The sequence below is a fragment of the Symphodus melops genome (assembly GCF_947650265.1).
Source record: "Symphodus melops genome assembly, chromosome: 7".
Classification (NCBI taxonomy): Eukaryota; Metazoa; Chordata; class Actinopteri; order Labriformes; family Labridae; genus Symphodus; species Symphodus melops.
The window spans coordinates 22108374-22128654 of NC_136697.1; the positions used below are offsets into that span (position 1 = coordinate 22108374).

The 20281-nt window shown below is 40.0% G+C and overlaps 3 protein-coding genes across 3 annotated transcripts in view; 1 reads left to right on the forward strand and 2 right to left on the reverse strand.

The window, feature by feature from the left end:
* zfyve9a (zinc finger, FYVE domain containing 9a) overlaps nt 1-20281 on the forward strand; it is an 86213-nt gene that overhangs the window by 28539 nt on the left and 37393 nt on the right. The gene's annotated exons all lie outside the window — the stretch shown is intronic.
* On the reverse strand, nt 1136-14544 carry cc2d1b (coiled-coil and C2 domain containing 1B). Its single transcript, XM_079348492.1, has 26 exons — nt 14456-14544; nt 14058-14185; nt 13838-13970; nt 12369-12472; nt 11706-11825; nt 11370-11516; nt 10576-10864; nt 9493-9611; nt 8737-8815; nt 8277-8360; nt 7574-7719; nt 7370-7442; nt 7068-7213; nt 6867-6996; nt 5795-5967; nt 5457-5582; nt 5049-5107; nt 4711-4827; nt 4212-4285; nt 3955-4013; nt 3820-3871; nt 3553-3652; nt 2657-2747; nt 2442-2564; nt 2291-2340; nt 1136-1852 (listed from the first exon to the last, which is right to left on the reverse strand). Exons 2-25 carry the CDS (start codon nt 14118-14120, stop codon nt 2329-2331), a joined length of 2619 nt encoding a protein of 872 aa, XP_079204618.1. The 5' UTR covers nt 14121-14185; nt 14456-14544; the 3' UTR covers nt 1136-1852; nt 2291-2328.
* On the reverse strand, nt 15066-19479 carry LOC306827116 (uridylate-specific endoribonuclease C-like). The gene is made up of 7 exons (XM_079348788.1): nt 19394-19479; nt 18003-18102; nt 17609-17720; nt 17415-17536; nt 16569-16681; nt 15803-15956; nt 15066-15593 (listed from the first exon to the last, which is right to left on the reverse strand). The coding sequence occupies exons 1-7, from the start codon at nt 19402-19404 to the stop codon at nt 15333-15335; spliced, it is 873 nt and encodes a 290-aa protein (XP_079204914.1). The 5' UTR covers nt 19405-19479; the 3' UTR covers nt 15066-15332.

A 20281-nucleotide genomic window follows, 5' to 3' on the forward strand; every position in this document is an offset into this window, starting at 1 on the left:
ATGTGACATATCTGTAAACATGTACCGTCTCAATGTTTGAACAGGAATATAACAGGGAACATTATTCAAATCAATGAGGGAAGTTCAATCACGTTTGTGAGTTTCATTGAGTCGTGAAATGTTGAGACCATGGAAACGTTACGATGTTGTAGACGTTGACGTAAACCTGGATGATGTGGTTGGCTCAGTTCTGTGTTACAGCCTCAACGTACCAGAGCACTCGAACGACCAACAAAACATTTCTTTTAGTGTCTTATAACTCAAACCAATGTTGTTCGTTTAAGACGAAATACAAGGTGGAGACTTGTTCCAGTGAAGTTACATTACTAAAAGAGTTTTCATAAAATACGACAAAACAAAACGGCCTTGAAGTCGATGCTCTATTCTCGTACTTCTACAGCAGTAAGAGGTTTTCTAAACATCCTTAACTATGAGCATGCTATGAGTAACACATTAAGTGCTTCTGTACTAATTCAGGTGCACTGGCCCTTTAAGAATTTCAGGGATTCATTCAAGAATTCGGGATCTGATGCATAGTTTAAAAAATATTTCAACCAAAGAGGGTTATTCAGGTATTTGAACCGGGATCTTTTTTCCCCCCAAATTGTTGGGACTTGATGACCAAAAGATCAAGTCCGTTTTCAAGTGGTGTACACACACACACACACACAGAGCTGTTTCAGACAGTCTCTCATGTCAAGAGGTAAACTGTTTTGGAAGAATTTTAATTTGTCCCAAACATATGTGAAAAACTTTGTCTAGGTTTAAAATGACTGAAACGACCCTCTTAGGTTGAACTGGAAAACACAACTGTTTACTTTCATGTAAGTAACAGTAAGAAAAAAAAGAAAAAAAAGTTTATTTACCTGAAGTATAAGTTATCGCTCATGTATTCAGCTGATATTTTAAATAAAGATCCCTTTTGAACCACCTCGTGGTCAGCGTAATTAGAAATATTTGCCTTGAGATAAATCTTCATAAAGCTTTTTTAGACTGAAAATCTTTGATTTGTGCTACGGAGTGTAAACAAGATAAATATCTAATCTAAAGCCACCTATATCAAAGGGACCACAGTTAGTGACTTTTTTTAAATTAAAAGAGAAAGGTGCCAAAAAGGAAGGTGGTCTTCTGTGAATGACGTTATTAACCCTTTAATAGTATCATTATTTGTTGGCTTACTCCTCTAACACACCTGTGAGGGTGCTGCGTCTTCCTGCATTCCAAACATCAGATGAAATGTGTGAAATAACCTCCCGTGTCAGCAGCTAAAGGCAACTTCCAATATGCAGCATGATACAGCAACAGTGATTACTTTGGTATTAGTGCATAGGTGCAGTACTAGACACCAGAGCTGAGTAATATGAGGAATATGTACACGTTCTTTGATATATATTTTACATTAACTGGAGTCAGGCAGCAGGATGTGGCCAGCTCGACACTGAGTCCCATTAGCTTCAGTACAGGACACACTGCTTTCTGTCCTCCAGGGGGGACGCAGGAGGAGACTTTCAGGACCACTTTTATCCTTTTTCTGTGATTTCTATCTCATCAGGAGATTCTTCCACAAGCTTACATCTGCACTCACAAAAATAAAACGTTTTCGTTGGTCATCTGGAGTCACTGCTAAGCTCCTAAAGATCCAGACACCAGCTGACGTACCATGAACCAGCTCCATGTCTCCCCCTGGTGGACTGCAGTGTGTGAAAGGGAGCTCTCGTGTCTTGCTAATGTGCAAAAGTTCGAACAAGTCAAAAACCCGTGTCGGTGTCTAAACGACAGGCTGTCTTCACCATCTCTGTCCTCGTTCTCGTCTTTCTCACAATCGGAGTATTTTTGATTGAATGACTTAAATCTGAAACAAACAAATCAAACGCATCAGTCAGGAAATCAAACGTGACCAAAAGAAACTCCATGTAAAAATAAATCATGAATCAAACAAATCTGCAAATTAAACAACAGCTTCTACTGTGCACACTAAAAACTGCAATGACTGAAACGTACTTAAGTGCCATGTGTGCATAAAATATCTTGAACAGAGAGAATTGACCAAAGTCCTAAATATACTCAGATCCTCACATTTTGTTGAAAGAGGGATTTTGAATTGAAATGTTTCAAATGTTTACCAAGTCGCTCAGTGAGTAAAAGTCCTGTAAATAGCTTAAAGTAAGATCAGCAGAAATGGAGCTTTCATGAGCTTAATTGTTATGACAAATATTCCTTAATTAAAGACGAGTCAATAAACCACAACACATAAAACAAGAGAACTTAAAGAACATTAAAGAACATTTACCTTGATCTTGTATATCACCATTATTTCTGAAGCAGCATCTAAACAAGAACCTTGGAAACAACAAGAACCATCACAGGTCTAACATGAGCACTGGTTTGTCTGCGGAGATAAAAAACTAAATAAATGTTCCACCCGGCACATTTCATGTTACCTGTGATTGGTCGATCACCAGCCAGCGCTCTGTGCTCGTCTGCATGTCCTTCCCGCTCAAAGGCTCCCGCAGGCGGACCTTGACTTCCACACGACCTCCTGTAGGCTTACGGCCGTCAATCACCTGGCAGCACAGACACAACCACCTCAGTTAGCTCATTCAATATCAAAGAGGGATTCTTATCTATTCTCCAGTTTATTGGATTTGAAACTCACCTCTACGATCTCCCTGATTTCACTCTGTGACTCCAGTTTTTCCAGCTTCACGAGCGCCGTCCCGATCGGCTTGTCGCTCCGCAAGAAACCTCTGCGGGAAAACACACACACACGTGTTTAAGCGAAGAACGAATGTGACACGGAAAGTCATCTGAATCATTATTCAAGACAAAGCTGTTGGGCTATAGTTTTACATTGGATATGGACGGTTCATTAAGTATTAAGAAAATCCTTTCTGCTCTTTTTACAAATATGTTTTTGGCGACGTGTACGCCTGTATTGGTAGAACAGTAGAGAGAGAGAGTGTGGGGAGACGCAGCGAAAGTTGACATGAATTGTCGTCTTGAATTTCCCTCGGGATCAATAAAGTATCTATCTATCAATGAGGATTACAGATACAGTCTTCATTTCAATTCAAGTGAATGCTACTGATGAAATGGGGACAATCATATTTAACTAGCTGATTATTTTCAGTCACCGTCCCTGGTGCTGAGGCTCCGAGATCAGGGAATGAAAGTCTAAAGAACGCTGCAAAGTTAAAGTGCAGCACAACATGTCACAGTATGAGAAAAGGGAAAAAACCTCAAATACTTGAACTTTGATGGATTGGACTCATTTGTCTAATGAAATATATTACTTTGCATTGAAATGTAAGTACATTTGGAGTAAGGTGGTAGCACTTCATTTTTCACTCATGAATGAACTTTCCTATTTCTTGACTCATTGTAGTCAAAGTTGTAAACGGTCTCATCAGAAGATTCTCATCTTCTTCAACAAAATAAAAAGCTTCATACATCTGCTGCTCGTTTCCAAACTGCTGCTGTGGTCGCTTACACAAAAGGAACTTTCAGCTTGTAGATGTGCTGCGGCAGAAGCCGAGTGAGGTTGTGACTCACCCTTTATGCAGCAGCTCCAGTTTGAGACCTTTCGACGTCACCACCCTCCTGAAGCCGCGGTGGTTACGGTTGATTGACAGGGTGAAGCTTTGGTTGTATTCTGGGCGAAAGAGATCAGAGATAACAAACATGAGAGGAGCTCAAATCAAAAGCAGCGGCAGAAATGTCCCAAAATGAAGACACAAAAAAGAGCTGGTGCTCCAAAAACACTGATGATGTTGATATAAATACTTTAGACACAGAAGTCCACGGGGATGGAAGTCTCACCTGGAGAGTTTGTGTTCTTGATGACGGCAGTTTTGTGTCTCTGCGGCTGCTCCTGAAAAAAAGAAAACAAACTTTTAAGAGGACAGCGAAATGAGAACATGTCAGTGGTCTGAGGTGGAAGCTTCAGTTTGTTACCGCGCTGGGGTAGGGGAAGTCGAACTTCACGTAGGCATCAAGGTCGTTGGTTTGGATCCCTGAAGGAGAAAGGAGCATCAACAAGTTTAAAGTGATTGATGAGCTCGAAATGAACATAAACATCAACGTCTAACTAACACACACGCTCAGACACTTTTTAAAGACAATAAAAGGTCACAACATGTATGTTTGCTCACACCGTTCAGACGTGTCAGACAGCGTGTACGACGACTGTCACTGAATAGTTTGGTTTTTACCATTCGGAGCAGGAAGGTTCATCCCTTTGACGATAACTACGACCATGTCGGTGCTGCTCAGCTCTGGAAATATCCTTCAGAAGACGAGACACGGGACAGGCCGGAGAGGGGTCAGATATGAGCGACTTGTTGCTTTAACATAACTTCATTATAACGTCAATATTTCCAGAGGTCTTTCTGAGGTTTTCCTCACACAATTCGATATAATACAGTCACTGTACATGCTAACATTACGTTTACATTCACACCTCAGCTTCATCCATAAATAAATATTTTCTTCTTCTTTTAGGAAGAGTTTGAAGCAGATTTGTTTTAATGTCTCGGAGGAAGAAGACGTCTCGACTGAGCCAGCTTTAAAGTGGACCGAATGAAACACAGAGTATTTAATGAAGCCTCGTTTTCATCATCTCCAAGGCTGTGTTCATATTTGTTAACAATAACAGAAGGCTTCAGTGAACATGAAAGTATTTGACTTGATCGTTAAATACAAGTTGCTTACCTGACAGTGTGAAACGATCTCTCCTCAAAGTGATGTTTAGGAGGAGGAAGACCTCTGGACTGAGCCAGCTTCAGGACCTCCACACTCTTCTTACAGCCCGCCGCCATCCTCTCAAACCTGGGGCACAAGCATCGTATGTGAGACACTTTAAACAGCCGGGTTGTTTTATTACTAAGTCGTGTGTAATAAAAAAAACCACATGTCCGGCTTCTTGGTAAAATAATGTGGGGTCTTCGCTCTGGTCTCTGCTGAGAAGGGTTAGTCTGTTGTGACAGGTTTACTGCAGACGATGATATTTCAGAGGTTGTACATAAACGGTTGTTTCACAGGAAGCTTACTTTGTTGTTTCTGCGACGTTTCCCAGGTGTGTGAACTGCTTTGAGTGGGTCATACATTTCTAAAAGGAAGAAAGTCAGAAGAAACTTTAAACAGCTCAAAAACCATGCTTGTGTTCAGAGAAATAAACAAATAAAATAAATAAATAAATAAAAACAACCCAATTATTTATCTGAATTATTCGTAGAACTTTGGGTTCTTGAACGTTGGAAATGAAAGAAAGATCTGAATGTGACCTGAGTTAACAGATGTTTGAAGACGTTTACTGCAACGATGGAAATGTTGTACTGCTTACATTTAATACCACAACCATGAGATGTGAGAACTGGGTTGTTATAGATGCAAACATGGCTCAATGTTTGCATCTCATCGAGAAAAGTCTTCTTCAGTCCTTGAAGTGGAGGTTTTACCTCGTACTGCTCTTTCAGGATGTTGATCAGCTGTGTGTAAACCTGCTCTGCTTTCTCGGAGATCTGCACGTCGCTGTGATGTACCAGGATGAAGTCGTCGTCTTCGTCAGCAGGGGGCGACGGCACCTACACATGCGGCACAGAGACAGTCACATAAAACCTTCAGAATGCAAACAATTCCCTCTTTTTGATTTATTTATTCATGATAAACAAAGAGTAAAAAAGTCACGTGATTAAAAAACACAAAACAGGTTTAAACTGGAAGAAACATTTGGGGAAGACTTTCAACAAGCTGGGTTCAAAGTCAACTCAACAAAGTAAAGGTTTCGTCTCCTCACCTTGCTGATGTCCACTGATTTACCGCTGCGTGTCGCCTCGATCATGGGATCGAAGCCTTTAGCGGTGCGGAGGAAAGCCTTTGCCTGCTCCATCTCGTTCTTCTGCTTGGCCTGCAGAGCCGCCTTCATGTACTGCTTCTTCCTGCCCTCCAGGAAGTCCAGCTGTTGAACCGCTGGAAGGAGAAGACGGGTTAGAAAAATCCAAACTGAACTGAGTGCACACAAGTAGAGTGAGCAGAGACGCTTCGTATCGACAGTTCTGTGGGAGTTTGTCACGCTGCCTGACTTTGCTACTTAGTTAACAAACACCGTCCTGTGCTGCTGCCTGACAGAGCTGAATACTTGGTGATGGCTACAATACAAGGGAGTCTGCAGTCCTGATATATATATATATATATATATTTTAAACTCTATTTAATCCCTCTGGGGCAATTAGCGCACCAAGCAGCAGACAACAGGAGCAGGGACCCGCATACACAGTGACGGGGAGCCATTCAGCCCAAGTACACACCGGACATGGTGCTCGCAGGAGCTGGTGATCGAACCCTCGACCTTCCGGTTTGAGAGTTGAGACTTTACCCACTGAACCACAGCCACTCAAATGTTCTTGATTCAGTCTTAGAGCCACCTGGCTTATAATATAACCAGAACATGTGATAAAGTGAATGTCACATCATGTTCAAAATGACAAATATCTCCTTTGGATAAGAGCACACTCATTTTAATGACATATTAACACAAACTGCTTTTGTCCCGATAAAAAGGATGTGGAGAATGAAAACATTGTAAGTGTCTCCTGAATTTCAGGGAAAATATTTGTGTCTGTTTCTTTTTCAGAAATTGTGAGCACACCATCATTGAACTAAATTTCCATGATCCCCCCCCCGATGAAGGCCCCAGCTTGTGTCAGTGCTCAGTCTAAGTGTACAGTTCTGGGTTTTTCTCTCTCTTGCTGTTACTGTCAAGCCGATACCACAGAACTGTACTGAGACACACGGGATCACATCCTCCTCACAGAATGTACACACTCTTCTGTAAGCTGCTCAGCTGTCTAAATGTTTTCTGTAAAGACCTGTAGGTGAGAGTCCTTCTCTGGTTGACGTTCTGTCAGGTGAAGGTGATGGAGTCCTTTTTATCCCTTGACCTGCAGTTGGGATGTCTAATGTTGGCTTCTTTGCTGCCACTGGAGGAGCTGGCTTAGACTGCAGTACACACAAAATATGTTATCAACAACTTGTCATAATCTTAACTTAATACTTCGCTGATAGCTCACCTCCTCCTCCTCCTCCTTCTCCTCAGCGTCTTCTTCGTTGGCTGATTCAGTAGCATCTGTTGAGGATAGTTTATCGGCTGCCTGCAGAGCAGCGATGAGTCCCTGCTCTGCTCCCATCGCCTTCTGACCCGGGATCGGAGGAAACCCTGAAAGAAAGAAAAGACAACACTGGCTCAGACTTCAAGTAAAAATGTCTAAAACGTTATGGTCTTTATTTTCCCCTCTGACCAAGAAATAGAAACCTGTTTGAAATACACCTAGAAATACATTTAGGCACACTGTTAGTCACAAACGTATCTCACCAGGGGGAACAGGCAGCTCCTCAAAGTCCACAGCTTTTCCTGCTTTGTGAGCTCGGATGGCGCTCTGGTATTGCTGAAGAAAAGTTCAATGTTTACGCAGCAGAAATAAAACTGCTTCCATGGAGTAGAAAGAGAAAGATGTGTGAATGTGTTTGGTTGTGTGTAGGGAAACGCAGGCATCCGCAGGTGAGCGTCTTCTCCTACCTTAGCGATGCGGTCATGCATTCGAGCCTTGCGGTCGTCGCCGTTGGCTTTGGCCTGATTGGACGCCTCGACGTACTTGGCTCGTCTCTGCTCCAGAGCCTCCAGCACGTCTTTGGGAGCTGCTGGAGCTGATGAGGGGGCAGAGGCTGAGGGAGACCACGTTTACTCTGTCAAAGACTTTCTCTTTTTACGTGTCCAATAACAAAGACACAAACAGCTTTCTTCAGGGTGAGAAGAAGAAGGTTTGTGGGTTGGTACATAGCTTCTTTACATGCCAATTCAATAATTCTTTCTCTTTACTTCCCAAGACGAGGTTTTGGTTTTTTTCACCGACTTCAATCAAGAAGAATTTGACAGAATGAGGACAGGATGAAGATGTTGCTTTTTCTCTTTTTTTTTTTTGAAAAGTTGCTTTGTCATCTTTCATGCTGCTACATCCTTTAGGTGACAGGAAGTAAGAAAAAAAAAAAACGAGTGGCATGAGTTTGACTTTATGTTTTTCACCCATGAGGGCCTGATACTTTATGATTCATCGACCTTTACACTACAATCCCTAAAGTTGATCGAATCTTATCTTCTCATTGACATGTAAACATTTTTATGAAAGCATTATTGTATCATTGACTCGTCAAAAAAGAGGGACAGATCATGGCTGCAACACGAGCAAATACCAAGGCTTAATAAATGTTGACAAAATTACTACCTGGAGCTGCTGTAACTGGTTTGGTGACTTCCATATTTGGCCCGGAGGAAGGGCTTTTTACAGGACTAGGACCCCCGCCTGAACCTATAACACCAAAACACACAAAGAACTACAACATACAGAAGCACACACTGCAAGTTCCTGATTGCTAAAAAAATGCAGGAAAATATGTTGGCTGTGTTATTAGCTTTACAGAGGACCTTTTTATAATAATTTGATAACACAGACTCTTTTTTTTGCAAATGACTACAAATCCAAAGTTTGTTTTCTTTACTTTTTTTTTCATTTCTGTCTTTTATGTTTCCCAATTTCATCTGTCAACCCACTCGTAACTCCAACGACGATTGGATGTGGAAAGCGTGTCCAGCCAAACTCTATTTGGATCTATCTTATTCTATCTTTTGTCTTGAGAGAAAAATCAAGACATTGTTTGCTTTCCAGTTTCACCATCGTTTCTCACCCTCTTCAGGAGACGGAGGAAGGCTACTTAGGTCGACAGCTTGTCCGCTCACCAACGCCTCGATCACTGCATCAAACCTCTGCATCAAAAAAAAACAACACAAAAAGCTAAACATAATGATGGTCTTTGTCAGCTTCCACATTGTTGGCATGAGTCAAATACTGGAGCAAGGAATACTGCAGAGAGAATATGTGGCAACAAGCTCGGACAACAGTTTAACATCTCTGTTTCTGAGAGCTACAAATCCAAGAGGTTAGAACAAATATCAGATTTGGTTCACTTTGAGTGCAGATCTTTAGTAATTAAAAAAAGGGAAGATATGACTGAGATTAAAGACTGCAAATCGGAGTCCTGCGTGTTATGACAAAGCAGCTGCTGCTACATTCCTACAGCTGAAACTCTCTCGGCTTCACTCTGGGTTTTTTTATTTATAATTTTGTGATAGAAATGGTGATTTATCCTGTTGATGTATTTATGTGAAGAATTGGATCCATCATCTGTGTTTTAGTCAATGAAAAGCACTTCCATTTTTATTTGGCTTAAAATAAATATACATTTATTTGTTCTTCCATCTATCACATCAAATGGAAACTATGCTTAAAAAGATTATTTGGGGTTTTTATTCAGTATTATTTGTTATTATTCAACGTAAACAAAAATAAATACACAAAGATTCAAATGTATGCAAAGCAGCACAGCAGATACAAACATCCCTGGACTCAAACACATCTTTAAAGTCGTGAATTATTTACTCACTTTGCTGGTCTTGAAGTAAAGCTTCGCTTGCTCCATGTCTCCGCGCTTCTTGGCTCTCAGAGCTGCCATCTTGTACTCTCTCTGCCTCTCCAGAAGCATCCTCTTGGTTTCCTCGTTGGCTGCGGATTCACAGGTCAAAACCACAGAACAGTTAGCACGTTGAGAGGCAGCATTCATCACATGTTCAGAAGCTGGAGGACGGCCACTTTGACTCCACAATCTAACAAACCTGTCACTGAAAAAAACAACAGGTCCAAACCAAATCATGTTTGGAAAGAAATATCAGGAAAGTGTGCGAGAATACAAAATGGGAAAATGAGACGGGTGTGTTGGAGAGCAACTTGTCCTTCCACAACTCAAAGGTAAACTCCAGCACGCCGTCTAATTTGCATGAAACATTTATTGGCAACGTTTCAGTACTAACCCTTCATGTTTACAAGTTAGAGTGTGTGCTGGAGTTCACCTTTCGCCTAAACATGTGATGTTTACAGAACCAACATCAGGCAACATGGTCGAAACATTTCAGGGCCAAAACTGAAACCAACCTACCTCAGTGACTGTCGCATTTTAGGGCCACTTCTACACATTTTGAATCCATTTTGAAAATACAAACCGCTGGCTCCACACATACGGTTTTGGGTTCAGGTTTCGTGTGGGTCAGTACAGGAGTATGAAACAGACAGGCAGTCATTCATTTAGTCAATTTGCCCAGATAAAAGTAATTGAAGTTGTTTTCTGAAGATCAGATTTCGACGATTTGTTGACCTCTCATTATCCTCAGATATCAGAGCTTGTTGCGTGTGTCACATTGCAGACGAGGTGTAACAGAGTGGGTAAACTTCCTGCCTTTAACCGAGAATATGTAAGCAATGTGTGTTTGTTTTGTACTTTTGGGAATAAGAGACAAAAAAAGAGAGCAGATCTAGAGAAAACTAAAATGAGTCACTGGAATAAGAGGAGAGAATACTGTAGATGGATGTCTTCTTAGTGCTCACAGGGTTCTGACATGTGATAAATGCTACTCTGTTTATAATCTATCACTAATGCTTTATAATCATTTTGTATATTCCGACTCTCACTGACCATCTGTGGGAGGCTGTGTTGTGGGTTCCTCTGGAGTAGGGACACTGCTCAGAGTAGGCAGGGTGCTGCAGGAAGACTTCTCTTCTTCACTGCTTGGAGTGACAACCTCCGACTTCTCCTGCTGGTCTGACGGCGTGGACTGAGGACGGGAGGGCACGGGGGGAGGAGCTCGTTGGGGGACAGCAGGACAGGAGGGCGCACTCGGGGCTCCAGTGGCAACAGGAGTAGGGATCTCTGCCTCGTTCACTGCTCTCCCTTTTTTCACGGCAGCTAGCATTGACTGCAGAGTCTGTGGAGATAAGAGTAACATTAGGAAGTTTAAAGTGTTTCCAGAAAATGTCGAAAAATCTGTGAAGTCCAGGAAGGCCTGGAGTTGCTTGAGAAGAGAAGGAGAAAAGAAAAAAGTTGACATAGAAATGCTACATAACACTATCATACATAACATTATCTGTTGAAATGTATCCGATGATCTGGCTCTTTATTTTACATTTTTGCTGACATCTTTAGGTTTTATTTCTTTTATTTTTGTAGTGTTTGCCTCTCTAGGACAGGACAGACTTGAAACAGGGCTCCATGCTGGAAGCACTGTAGCGAATGTAGTGAATCATTCACTAATACTTCAATCATAAAGGATCATTATTAATGCATTTACAGGTTCAACTTTTGAAATACCAAAAGCCCCCTTCACTTCCAGAAAAAGGAATGTAGATAATCCATTAAAGCCACTCTAATATCCTAATCTAATATAATCCATTCTAAGCCTGAGAATATATCTTGGCGGTTCTTTCCCTCACCTTCAGGCCGCGATCGTATCTGCGAACTTTGGAGGTCTCCCCTGCAGCTTTGGCGTTTTCTGACGCAGTCCTGTACATGGTTAATCTCTCCTCCAGAGTGTGCTGGAGGCTGCCGGGCGCTGCAGACGGGACTTTTACTTCCTTCTGCTGCACCAAAACAAACAAGTAGGTAATGTCAGCATGATGAGGAAACTGCTAAAGAATCTGTGCTTGGTTAATAAATACTGACAGACTGACCTCAAGTTCATTTTTCTACCAGTCATGAAGTACACTTTTACCTGGAGATACTGCAGGTGTTTATAACAAAGCTGCTAGAGAGAGACACGTGCGTTGTACCTGTGACTCTGGAGACTCTGGTGTGTCAGCTTGAGGAGTCTCAGCGGTTGCAGAAGACGTGGAGGAAACAGTCTCGGCATCCTCAGCCTCGTCATCACCCACCACTTCCTGCAGCTCTGCCTGTTGGGGGTAAAAAGAAACAGCAACTGATTCAACAGCCAGCGATGATTACTCAAACACACAGCTAGATTTATGAGAAACGGTGAGCGAGACACGTTTTCTGTTGAGAGGGTTGGAAAAGAGATGCAGTTGTCCAACAAATACAAAATGAGACTTCAGGCTCTGGATGAGTTTTTGAATTTAAAAAAGACTTTTGAGGACACGGCTGGTGGCCAAAAAAGCTCAATCACAATGCAGCTTTCTTTTTTGGATGGCTGAACTGTTGATTTGTTGGATAACTGCAGTTTTGTCAAGCTAATTGAATCGATTGTAATAATAATAATAAATGTAATTGTAAAGCGCTTTCAGGTCAAAGTGCTGTACAGACAAAAAAAAACTAAAACAAAATTGAACACACTTGCGATATAAAAGTAAAATACTATATATATATATATATATATATATATATATATATATATATATATATATATACACACACACACACACACACACACACATCTGATAGATGACGTGAGAGCAGAGATACATAAACAGAACACAAACCAATAGATCCTCATCATCCTCCAGGTTACCCTCATCTTCATCATCATCCACGTCTCTCATACACTCATCAGCCATCCTGGCGATGTCTTCCATGGGCAGCGGACCTGCAACACATGAAGACATGTTTCCAGCTTAGTAAGCTTATGCTATACTGTACATATACCTATTGATGATTCAATAGGTTAATTATTGCTTGAACTCAAGTGTAAATCAACTAGGAGAACCACTTCTCCAGAACAATAAGCTTGCAGAAAGATGTCTTGGTCACATTGCCGCAGGAGGTTTTTAAGCCAATAAGACATATCGTACTACAGAACATGAAGCACAAGAACACATGTGGATACAATGAAAGTGTATCCTGTGCAGGAGCTGAGCAAAACACATTGTCAATGTATCTCCCAAAGGACACGCACTGACTGCCTGAGTGAAACATCAGACTTGATGTAATAACAAAAGAAACATTTGAAGGAGCAGATAACAGCAGTGTCAGTGTTCTAGGAGTTCACTCTTCTAACATGACAGTAAGCTCTCTGATTGGTGTAGAAACACTTATCCAATACCTGTATAATATGATGCGTCAGCATTGCTCAGGGTAGCCACTTTGCTAGCAGGGCAGTGGTAGGAGCTAACACAAGTTCAGCAGCTGGTTTCTGCACAGTCAGTGTTTGATTGGTTAATATCTGCATATATTGTGCTTGGGCTTTGCGTTCACTTGTTTCAGTGGTTTTGTTTGCAGGTGGAGATCTAAATCATGATAAATTTGCTCCTGGGTGTAAAATACTAAAACACTTGAATTGTCATTGTTGTTAAAGTCACTTGTACATGATTTCTGATCATTTAAATAACAGATAACAAAACATTAAATTGTTATCTCTGTCTACATTTTTTACATTTGTTTTAAGGGATAGGACAGTGAATAAGAATCTGAGAGAGAAGAGTGTGAAATGACGAGCCGCAAAGGAGACACAAGTCTGATTCAAACCAGGACAGCCTGCTTCGAGGACTGTTAGCTCTCTGTACACGAGTCATGCAAACTAACCACTTGGAACCAAACCAGCGCCCGAGGAGAGCTTTATTAAAAACAAACCTGATGTTGCCTGACACAAAAGTAAACGATAAGACTAGCAGCTTAACAAAGACTTTTTGGGACAAACTGTCTCAGGTTCAGCAGCAGTATAGATCAAGTTAAATCTTTGCCCTTTTAACATATAACAGCTGTGCACAGAAATGTTTCAAATGTCACTTAACCATCATTTGTAATTTATTTAACTGTCCCTCTGATCCATTTCTTGATAATGACAACATCTAAATTAAAAAAATGTAAGGGAATATTGTGAATGTGTTTTATATATGTCCAGAGGTAGTAAAGTTGATCAATAATTCATTTAAATGTCAGCATAAATGTCAGACTCCAGAAGACAAAATAAGACCATGTAAAGTGAAAAGGAGTGGGGCTTCATTGCACTCACTCTTTCCTTTCTGCTTGGCTCTCCCTCCAGCTTGATTTCCAGTGATAGCAGCAAGTTCAGCCTCCAGATCCGGGTCGTCCAGATCCCCCTCCATACCCATTATCATCTCCTCAGGGTCAACAAACAGACCCATCTGAAACCAGGGCGTAAAACACACATGTGACAGCTGCTACTACTAGTGAACTGATCCAACTTCAACTTAAACGAATGTGAGTCTTACCTGCTTCGCTGCAGCAGCACCCTGACCTCTGGGCTGCGCTGCTCTCTTCTTCTTACCAAACATGTTGTTGTTGTTGTTGTTGTTGTTTGTTGTCAACAAGCTTCTGGGGTAATCTGCAATGATCCAAATTACAAATGCAAACACATTAAGAAAGCGTCCTGTTGCGGTGTCATGTGTGCGGTCGCAGTAGTTGAAATCATGTGAGCGGTTGTCAGGTGGTAACGACTTGTCAACTGATGGTAACGACAGCCGAGCGGCTAGCTGTTAGCTCACTATGTTTTTATTTCTTAACTCTAACTTCAGAAGTTTTTTTATAAGTAATAAAACGAGTGTTGCTGCCACTGAGAGCGAGTATAAGGGACAGATTTATCTAAAGCTTTGAAAGTGTGTACCTTTACCTGCTCGGTCACCACTTCATCAGTTACTTTTACAGGAGAACAGTTTCATTTCTGCGGCTTGACATGGTAAGGGATTTGTTAGAGTGCGCATGCGCGAATGAGGGAGCGTCCAAAGCTATTGTAGATGTACTTCCCTGAGTAATGTCTGCCAGGTAGCCATTCCTACATTTTAATAAGTAAATATCAATATATATACAGTATTACAAGCCATGATTGCCAAATAATACAGATATTTAAAAAAAAAAATTAAATGCTTTTTCATTTTTGTTTGGGATTCTACACTTTTTTTTGGGAAAGAAACAAGGTAAATCATTGCAATGTCAATTGTAACATCTTTCACTTAATAAGCACAGCAGATCAACAATACATTTCACTGAAATAAAAAATGCATGCTTTATTGTTTAAGTGTTATTGATTATGTTTGTTGTCATAACTCCAGGGTTACTGTAGGTCAGAGGAAGTCCGCCTGACAGACTATTACCGGGGCAAAATGGGGATTATTTTATGTATAGAAATTAAACGCTGACCTACTAAACTGCTTAAATGTTTTATCCCCTTAATCTTGAGAACTATCCTCATTTAATCGACGGGAAGGAAAATTTGCCAAGACTTTTTTTTCAATTTGAAGTTTATTTAATCAATACAATTATACAGAATATGACAGTTAAATGAATAATAACAGGTTACACACCAGTCATTCAATCAATCCAGATAGGGGAAGTTAAGTCTTAAAAGTCAATGTACTCAGTTTAAGCCTGACGTTTAATGCAAACAAAAGCTGATCTGGATTTCTCAAAAGATTATACTGCATAGCAAAGAAACTAAAGTGTAAAACAACGTAATGTTTATGTAACTGTAAATGACTTGTGGTGTAATATTACAAATCCCTGTTGTTGCTGCTGAGCAGTTTTGGGAATGAAGTGCCGATGGATCGCCCGTGCCTATAGACAACCAGCTCCAGCACGTACTCATCCACTTTTACCACCACAGACGTCGACTTCTCAGTTGACATGAGGAAGATGATGGTGAAGAGGGCTACCTCAAACTCAGGGCTGACACCAATGAAGGAGCCGCCAACCGGCTTCACCAAGCCTTTCCAACTGAACTGCAGGTTCAGTACATGGTCATCTTCATCGGGCTATACAATAATGAAGAAACAGGCTCATTAAGGAACTTGTACTACATATTATTGCAACAAGTATATTGACTATAAGTACTTTAATCACGGCAAAATGGAATAAAACTTGAATGAAATGTGTTGAGGAAGATCATTTGTGGATATTTTCCAGAAAAAAAAAGTGTGTTCAGTATCTTCATTATGAATATGATGACTCCATATTTTCTTACAGAATCTTTGTTGTCTCTTGCTTTGTATCCTTTGTAGTCAACATGGTCGTGTTTTTCCTGCAGGTAGAACTGGATCCAGTTGTGAAGACCCATGATCTCATGGCCGTACTTGGTTTCCCCCACAAACACGTGTTCAAATCCACAAGAATCCTCACTACAATAAAAAAAAACAACAACGCTCTGGTAAAAGCAATACATGAATATTAACATCAAAATGAACACTATATCATTTCATTTAGGATTTGTTTTTGGGCTTCAGCCTTTATTTTGATAGGACAATTAACAGAGTAGGATATCAGAATAGAAATAGAGAGAGAGAGAGAGAGAGAGAAAGAGAGAGAGTGAGTTAAAAAAAAAGTTTTTTGTATTCTTGGATTTTCTATATAAATGTTTTATATAAATAAATAAACCATGTAGGATAGTTTTTAGAAAAGCATGCAGTGTATTTTATCTATTTCTCTGTCATGAATAAAGAATACATATATACAATTTAATTTAATAAGTCCTTATTAGGACGAGGGTAGCCAAAGCATAAAACTGAGATTATACTAATCCATACAGCATTCTGAAGGAGTTTTTTTTTCTTGAATTTATTTTAGCGTTCTTAAAGATTCTTTAGGGGTGAGATTCAGACTTTCAGAGGCCAGTCCTGTTGTCTGAAGCTGGTAAAGACATCCTCCTTCAGGTAACTCTGGAGATGATTAAACAAAAGCGCTTTGCATTAAAACATTACAGTAGCCCCCTCTACTGTTAGTCTGATGCTCACCCTCCGCTCCTGTCCCTGTGGTAGAGGCGGAACCAGATGTCATACAGCTGTTTCTTGAACTGTGTAGGGTTTGATGGAGACTGCCTCTTCCCGACCAGATACTTATGAGCACACTATAAAAACAAATAAAAAAAACTGTATACTAACATTTTAAATGAAAGACGGGAAGAAGAAGAAAAACAGTTTAGTGCATAAAGATAGATGTTGGTGTAAAACAATATTTCATTTGAGACTCCATTTACCATTCATCTAAGGTGTCTGGTCTTGTGGTTGCTGTTGCTCTCAAAATATGGACAATAGTAAATGAATCGGACAAAGTCTCATCACCAAGATACAAGTAAATTATTTAAATATTACAATTTCAATTATTTATTGGATGGATTTTTTTGGCAATGGCTATCTTTCTGGCTAAATTAATAATTATTACATTTTTCTCTCTCGTTGTGATCAGATTGGTTGATGTGTGTCCCTGAAGCTGTTAAGGTAATGAAAAGTAGAAGATTCCTTATAAGTGTGTTTTTATTGTCTTTTTGTTTTGATGTATAATTGTCAAAGGAGACACAAAGTATTACTACATGTTTATGATAACCTCTGTCAACCCTCTGGCTCTTGAATTACATTATTATGGAAATCTAACAATGTATTATTACTCGTAACAGACAGTAACATGCAGCCATGGCACAGTAAATAGTGGCTGGTATTGTAGGAGTTGGCCTTTTCATTAGCCTCAAACCCTTCTTAAACTCAACAGTAAATAAAGCTTGAAAGTCTGTCAACATTTCAGGAGCGTTAACAGCTGCTGTGTCGGATCTATTTGTGTTTGACAGATCTCTCCCTTTAATGCACCTTCATGACCTCGGTCTCCATCATCGAGTCAATGAAGAGTCTGTTCTCTTGCAGCTCCTCTGATGTTACCGTCTCTGAAACACCTGTGGACGCCTCATAGTTGTCCAGCAAGTTGACGAAATCTGCAACACATACATGCTGGTTAAAAGTGTAGGACGTCAAGAAAAATAGAGCTGTTAAACAATGGGACTTACGAGCATATGTCTCGATACTCTTGAGTTTTTCTTCGTTGACGTATGAGAAAAGCGGAGCATGTGCCTTGTCTCTGGCATAGTTACTGCCCTGAGGCACATAACCTGCCTTACCCTGGTTACAAAAAAAAACACACAGCAGACAAAGAGAAGGCATTAAAAGTGGTTGACTGTGTATAATACTGATATAAATTCTTTGAATCAAAAAGCAGTTTGTAAGTCATCTGAAACCCCTTCAAAGACAGCTGTAACAATGAATCTATTGTTGCCAGAACCTAGTTGATTATTAAACTAGATCATGTATGCTTGTGTTGGGAGTTGGCTTTTATGACATTTTATCTGACTGACGGTTTGGTATTGCAGAGAGGAGCAATGCTGGCAGATTAAAAATGCTCACCTGGAGGTTAATGATGTAATCGCTCCCTGGTTTTAAACGGTTTGTGTCCAGACGCCACAGTTGGTTGAGCACCTCAGTGAGCTCAAGGTCTGCCTTTTGACTGTGAAATAAGAGAAGAAAACAACCCGTTCAGCAAACTGATTCTGTTTCTGACATTACATGTTTTGAAAACTGATAAAAGACTACCACGTTGTTTTTTTGTTTCCGTTCTTCAGAGAGAGAATTCAGAAACAGTGGGCTTTAGGCGCAGAAGACATTTAAACTGTTTGTGTTAAAGCACAGCTGTTTCTTGTAACATTGGGTAGCTTGGTTGTTTTCAAGCATTCCAGTAAGTAATGATAGTGTGACAGTCAGGAGCTAAAGTAGCAAGTCCCAGACCCAGACAATCGCAGCTGACTAATCCAAAATGTCTTGAATTATTTGTCTTTTTTACTTTGACAAGCTTCATGTGACTAAGACCTATTTCTTGAGTTCAAAGATTCAGAGAGCACTTGGATAAAGTTGTTTGCTGTAAGTTGCTTTAAAGTACAAAAAACAATCCTGGGGGTCAGTGCATGACAGAAGGCAAACCTGGGGGGGGGGTTAATCTGCACATTGATTTGATTAATTGTAAAAGAACACAAAGTCCATTTCCCTAGTCTAAACAAGTGTGCTGCAGGGTATAAAGCTGAGGTCATGGTAAGTTGCTTATAGTTAGTCTTTAAATCTGCTCAATTTCACCCTTATTCTTCATCGTCACCAAAAAGAATCAATGCCATCAAATATACCAATACCTTCTAAAAACTGCTGCACCCTTCCTGTCACATTAGCACACAGCAGTTATTTGTCACATTAAGTGTGTGTGTGTGTGTGTGTGTGTGTGTGTGTGTGGTGTGTGGGGGGGAGTGAGTAAGTAGCAAATGACAGGAAGAAGAGGCACACTCTAAAACAGTCACTTCTCTGTTTTAAGTTTAGTTAGGGTAGGACTGATGAGGATCACAAGGACGTAACTTTACTGCAGAATGAGAGGAGTTCACTATGTCCCATTTGTTGTGTTTTATAATTGACATCATTAATCACTACCAGATCCTCCTCACACAGGCTAGAAACATCAGCACTGACTCTTAACAGGCATAGTCTGTCTGAAACAGATGTTGCTTCAAAAAAAAGGATGAATAGAATTTCAGGATAACTTCTTTTTTTGTCGACATTATATAAGCAAAAACTCAGACAAGAGTGTCGAATTACAGTGCAACGAATGTTTACAACAAATATTTCTTCAATGGAAACAAAGTCTCAGAAATGTCCAAAGTGTGTCTCAAAACATGCAATTAACAGGAGCTGAAACAAAACTTGCAGAAAACGATTTCTGATGTTTTACTTCAATCTCCAAGCAAGACAATTTGGCCTACCTTCTAGACATGGTTCCGTTAAGTGGAAAACTTACTCTAGCACATCCTCAATAAAAAAAAACTACCGCTGCTTGTGGACAACTATCTGAAGCATCAATCATGACGTGGTTAGGAAAAACAGCCAATCAAAATACAGGGAAACGGCTGCACCCCTCCTCTCTGTCATTAGGAGGGTGGACCCCACACAGTGGTTGTGATTAACAATGTTCAATGGGTTGGCTTAAATAAATGCGTATAGGATCACAATAACTTTTGATTTTACTACTCAAATGTTGGAAAATGTATGAGCCAGCGTTTAAACCTGTATCCTAATGATTAACCCAGCAGGCATGATTTAAAATACAGATTTACCTGTGTCACAACAGACAGCATAACTCGGGTTAACATGAAGTAAGGGGAACTAAATATACTATATAACTGAAATAAATAACAGAATTAAAAAATATATATTTTCTGCAAGTTTATAAGCTTTCACGAGGTTTAAAAGTTTTCTGACAATTCTCTTCTCCTTTACTGTTTATTTTTGGCAAGTTGTTTCAAAAGGCTTTATCATAAATATTTAAGTTAGACTGTATGACAACATAACACTAAACTTTAGCTGTCTGTAGATAGACTGATGCTCTGATTTTTTTTGTTGGTTGTGTATCACTGATTATCGTTAAATGATCTTAAACAACTAAAAACAAAACATATCTAAAGTCTAAGAGTTGAAAATATGAGAGGGGGAAACAGCAGGTTTCTTCGCATGTCCAATTTTAAAACACTGGTAGATTAATGAGTGAACATTTTGTCTTTGTATAATTTACACATACATGTTTATACACTTTTTAATATAGCCAATACATGCCTATAAATCAATTATTTAGCATGATTTATTTAGCACTGGCT